The sequence below is a fragment of the Uloborus diversus genome, chromosome 9 (assembly GCF_026930045.1).
Source record: "Uloborus diversus isolate 005 chromosome 9, Udiv.v.3.1, whole genome shotgun sequence".
Classification (NCBI taxonomy): domain Eukaryota; kingdom Metazoa; phylum Arthropoda; class Arachnida; order Araneae; family Uloboridae; genus Uloborus; species Uloborus diversus.
In genome coordinates this window covers 5,001,262-5,007,005 of record NC_072739.1, presented here as the reverse complement: position 1 = coordinate 5,007,005, position 5,744 = coordinate 5,001,262, and the positions used below count along the sequence as shown (strand labels likewise).

General features: G+C 32.4%; 1 protein-coding gene across 1 annotated transcript; it reads right to left on the bottom strand.

Moving 5' to 3' along the window:
* Nucleotides 1-1,154: 1,154 nt before the first annotated feature.
* Nucleotides 1,155-4,381, bottom strand: LOC129229719 (protein FAM210B, mitochondrial-like). The gene is made up of 3 exons (XM_054864083.1): nucleotides 4,354-4,381; nucleotides 3,723-3,888; nucleotides 1,155-1,473 (listed from the first exon to the last, which is right to left on the bottom strand). Exons 1-3 carry the CDS (start codon nucleotides 4,379-4,381, stop codon nucleotides 1,260-1,262), a joined length of 408 nt encoding a protein of 135 aa, XP_054720058.1. The 3' UTR covers nucleotides 1,155-1,259.
* Between the last annotated feature and the right edge of the window lie 1,363 nt (nucleotides 4,382-5,744).

The window sequence follows — 5,744 nt, the reverse complement described above, 5'->3', positions numbered from 1 at the left end:
GTAACATATACCACTTGTACAATCTAAGGGAAAAAAACAAGAATGTTCACAGCATAAGAATTATATCAAAAAGTGCCCTAATGCGAGGTCACTGATACCCAGAATTCGAAAATATCATGATATTTACGACAATATCCGATATTTTGATATCTATCCGATATTTTCAATTAGTACAAGCTAAAGTCTTCACATAGTAAATGCACCCTCAAACCATTCTTTATTTTGTGAAATTATAATTACAATATGTAGACTTAAATTTAAGGTTTCTTTCAATATTTATATCTAATATTTCATCTTACCCTTCTATTAATTTTAATGAAGTTAATTTAGCATTGGCTGTTTTACTCATTTTTCTTCTGTTAGCTACTTTTACAGTTATATGACTCAGAAATAAATGATAGACATTTGTCAATGCACAGTCATGAGACACTTTAAGTTTTTCTGAGCGATGTTTAATATTTAATTAGGCACTTTTAATATGAATTAAAATTGTTACATTACTAATAATTTTATGAATATAAAATACAAGTAAAAAAAGGAGTATTATATTACTTTGTTACCATTAATGATACATCAATGCATCATAAAAATATAGTATGCCACTTTTTGGTTATGTTCAATAATAAATGAACAATATTACTATGATTAATGCACTTTTTATGTTGAAAATACTGCAGTTAAAAAAATAAATATCGAAAATATCATGATATATTCAAAATAAATATCGGACATATATTGTGATATATATCGACTGATATATATCGGCATAACGTGATACCTCCCAAAAATTTTCCTTTTTGGGCAAATTTTTCTGATGACTCATCAAATTTGGAGACAATACTGCAACATTGATGCCTGTTTTCCTTTTTAAAAAGTTAAAATAAATAATATAAAGTTAATTTTATTTTTAACGATACCTAGTGTTCCTAAATATGCCTAATTAATATGTCTAATTGTCCATTAGATTGTATGTGTAGGTGCGAAAATCAGAATTTTATTTGGAAAACTGGGAATTTTCAAAGTTTTAGTTTGTGGCACCCCTCATAATCATAAGTTGAACAGCACAAATCTTGACATGAGAAAAATAAACAAAAACACTCAAATCCAAGTCATATTATACATATTTCAGTAATTATTTTTTAGGAACTATATCAGCTTTATAGAAAAGAAAAGAAAATAGTTATACGTGTTAAATAACAGAATAGAAGAAAAGGCACAAAAATTTTCTAAGACAATAAATAATTACCATTCCGGCATTCTTAGCTAGTTTTAGGTGGTTTGATCACTTTTATTTTTCTTAAGTATCTAACAATAAAAGGAGCCGCAGAGAGGGTTATACCGATTCGAACAGGAGCAAACAACTTGTGAACTGCATACGAGATGGCGAATGTGCTCCCGTCTTGAGCTAATTTGCTAGAGGTGATAGATTCAGAAAATCCCACATAGGTCAACAAACTGATCACATCAACACCACTAAAAGGAAAAAGAAAATATATAATGTTGTAAACAAATCAGTAGTACAGTGGTGGTAAAGAAAAATTGCATCACCCACGCCGCAAAGGAGTGGAATATCATCCCAGCTGCATTCAACACACCAATCAAGCATCTCGTATCCCAGATGATTTGGGGATGTATTTCTGATCAAGGAGTTGGTGGACTTCACTTTGTGGAAGGAACAGTAAACACTAAGGTGTATATTGGCATTTTGGAGGAGAAATTGCTTCCTACTATCCGAGATTACTTTAGTTTAGTTCCAAACGTCATTTTCCAGGATGATTCTGCTTCGTGCCGTAGAGCAAAACTGATAAGTAACAATTTAAAAACCTTTATCCTGCTATTAGACTTAAATTGACATGTGGTTAAGTAATTTTTTTTCTCTAAACTCACATGCAGGTACAGAACCGGAACTTGGCCCGGAAACAGCCCCATCTACATAAACAATGATCAGATTCCTGCTGTTAAATGTTTATTTCATAAGTTTTGCAGAATTTCACATACATTCATCGTTACTCTCGGTCGGCCAAAACTTCTCACATAATCCCATTGTTGTGAAAATGCAAGGGTGATGCAATTTTTTTTAACCAGCACTGTAAGTGCATGGTCACAAATCAAATATAGCACACCTTTGATAGAACACAAAGACGTTAATAATACAAATAAGATCAAAAATTATCAACAGAGATACAATTACAAAAGGGAAAAATCAAGGTATATAAATGCACAAACTGCAATTAAACTACTTTTAATTTCCCGTTCATTGTTTCTGTACACCGGTACACTTTTAACTCCATACTGATTTTGATCATCTTCATCCATACAAACACAAAATTGACATTTAAAAACAGGACCTGGACCCAGCTAGGCTGGTCATTGTCAATTTAGCAAATTCTCCAATAAAGATCAGGAGTCCTATTCTCTAAACTATTCCAAATGCCTACTACCCTGTTAACATGGTAATTTTACAGGATAAAATAATAAACTTTATATATAATAAAATACAAAGTAGGGGAATGCAGGGCAAAGTGAAAAATTTGAGATTCTTACCTTTCTTAAAATGAAAAAATAGGAAATTTGTTTTGAAAATTACAGCATATAAAGAAAGAACAGTGTATAAATTAATATAACTTGCATTGAAACATTTCTTTTCATTTTTGATAGTAAATTAGTACCTTCAAAATAAAAATTTTAAAAAAAAAGAAGAAACGAAATCCCCCCCTCCCTATTTTTTTTCACAAGGGTGGAAAACAGAATATTTTTCCAAAGAAATATTTTCCAATTAATTATTTAAAAATCTTTGATCAAATGATTGAGTAAATAAAAGAATGAATTAATAAATAAATTGATAAGGAAACAGTAAATAAATAAATAAATTAATTAATAACTTAATTTACTAAAAATAACTATATTAAGAACTAGAACTGCCTAACCACGAAATAAGTTATTATGACATTATTACGGGTTCATGACCCTTGCTAGCTGACGCTCACCAACCTCACAGAATGGCAAGCAGAACTACAAACTACATGTAATTAGGCACATCATTTCAGATTTTTTTGAGGGGGGGAGGCAAAGGGTATGCATGTTATAGGAAAAAAGCATCAAAATACAAGCGAAACTGCAAAATTACATCATGTTTTAAAAATCTGGGGGGGGGGGGTCAATGAACTCCCCCCCCCCCCCAATTGCCCTAATGACAGGCCTCCTGCATGCAATATAGAGCAAAAGGAACATCACGTATGCTACACCCCTACCATGAACCATATGTAATGTACATGCATTAAATCTAAATCTATGTGTTAATGCATACTTGATATTGTTTAGTTTGATAAGGTATATAAAATCAAATTTTTTTTTTTTAATTTGACCAAAAACAGAATTATTTCTAAAAATTGACCACATTTACAGCATTTGCGGCACTATTTAAAATTGTGGGAATGACCCAACATTTTCTTGGTGATAGTTTTAGACCAGTGGTAAAAAAAAAAAAAAAAAAAATGAGGGAGTGAGGCATAAAAAAAAAAAGTTTCAAAACAAGAACCAACCACCCTAATGTTCATACTAATTTGAAAACGTCTTAATGTTTCTCTGTTGTAACCTATTTACTTATTGATAAATATTGATTAAGAAAATCTCAAAATCTAACCCCTAATTTTTAAACTAAGTACTGAAAATTAAAAAAAAAAAATTACGACAACATGAGTACAACAGTTCAAGTCACTTACTTAGATATAGCAAGATAACATATTCCTAATGAAGTGAGTGAGATTGCCACATGGAATACAATGATAGTGGCTCCATAATCTTTGATGGCTTGCTTCAGCCGTGCTCTCTGACTTGGCTTTTTATCTGACGAATCTTCGGATGTCGGTTGCAAAGTTTCTTTAACATCTAAAAATTTTATACAAATTTGGGTTTATTATTAAAGTAGAGAAAAAGATTACAAGTTCACACATAAATTCTTTTAATGATTTTTAACAAAAATGTGTTTCAACAAAATGTGCATTTCTTTGGTTAGCCTGCTGCCATCGTATTAACAAAGTCATTTTGTCATATGTTTTTGATGATTTCAAAATTGAAGTGTTTAAACCAAAAAATGTATCCTTGTTTAAATGATTCCATAGTAATATTGATTGTGCTGATCATATCGTGTAGATACTATGTTACAAAACTACCGAATGAACAAATAAAAAAACATAGTTAATAATTTTAGAGCTAATGCAAGCAAGTCAGCAAAATATACCATAAATTCTGAAAAGGGCCTACATTACAATATAATTAAGATGGAAATTGCAAAGTTTTGCATATTATACCTAGAACCTCCAAATATTGCACAAGAAGTAAACTTAAACTGACCTGGAGGCTTGCACATAGCATGTTGCATGGCCAAACTGTTATATACAAAATTAAAATGTCTTCCTGAACGTCAAATACAACAGCTTTACCTCCTGGCACAATAGCTTCAAAGCAACAGATTATATGATTGCAACATTTTGTAAATTTTGTCACTCTTATCTACACAGCAACTAATGGGTAATCTGTGTTTCTGTCATAAATGACCGTAGGAAAGATAAAGAAATGCTTCATTCTCTTATGGAATAGAAAGCTGTCCATCTCACCTGAAATTCAAAGTGCTATCAGTTCTTTTGAAAGTCACTCCAATTATCTTACAGAAGAGGATACCATTGCTAATGCAATGCTAGATACCGATCCGAATTCTACCTATACTGTTTAAATTATAGATTAAGTAGATATGGCATACGTTATGGGAAAAACAAACTGCCAAAAAATATCACCATAACTATCAACAAAGCCAACAGAATGCTTGGGTTTATCAATAGATCTACTTCAAACAAATCTAAGAAGGTTCTTCCACCTTTATATAGGAGTTTAGTAAGACCCCATTTGGAGTATGCTGTGCAGTTTTGGTCGCCTTATCAGAGGAAAGATAATTTCTGTATTGGAAAGGGTTCAAAGAAGGGTAACTAGACCAGTAAGGGGACTTTCAGATTTAGATTATGATACCAGATTTAATAGGCTTAACATGTATAGCCTGGAGCAAAGGAGAGTCAGAGGGGACATGATTTAGTTGTTTAAATTTATCAAAATGAAAGATGTTAATGGATTAAATTTTTACACACTAAGCAGAACAAGGGGTCACTGTTTAAAGCTATTCAAATCTCAGGCTAACCTGGAAATCAGGAAAAACTACTAATTCAGTAGGGTTGTGGGCACTTGGAACAGTTTACCGGAAGAGGCGGTAATGAGCAAGGGGGTGGATAGCTTTAAGAGGGCCATTGATCTTCATTAGGGACTAATAAATTGACTTGAACCAGCCTAGCTGGGCCCAGAGCCTGTTGCTGGTCGTCATATTTGTACTTGTATAAACACAAGCCTTTCTAATTTAATTGGAGCAGATTCTCAGTTTTATTTCCTTTGTTGGAACTATAGACAAATTTCCTAGCAGATGGCACTGTGGTTAAATTCTGACACCTACACCATGTCTTTTACAAAGTTATAAGTACTAAAGGTGGTACAGATGTGATATATCCCCCCATTTGGCGACATTCGATTTTTTGCACAAAATTGAAATATTTTTCTCGCCAATGAGGCAATAATTTTTTAAGCATGGCATCCCTGGCGAAACTAACCTATGTTTGGTAACCCGAAGGCAATCTTAGATCTGTTCAAACTTGTTTACTTGGGTTGTTTACTCGGTTTCACGCAGGAGAGGTACGTGTTGTTTC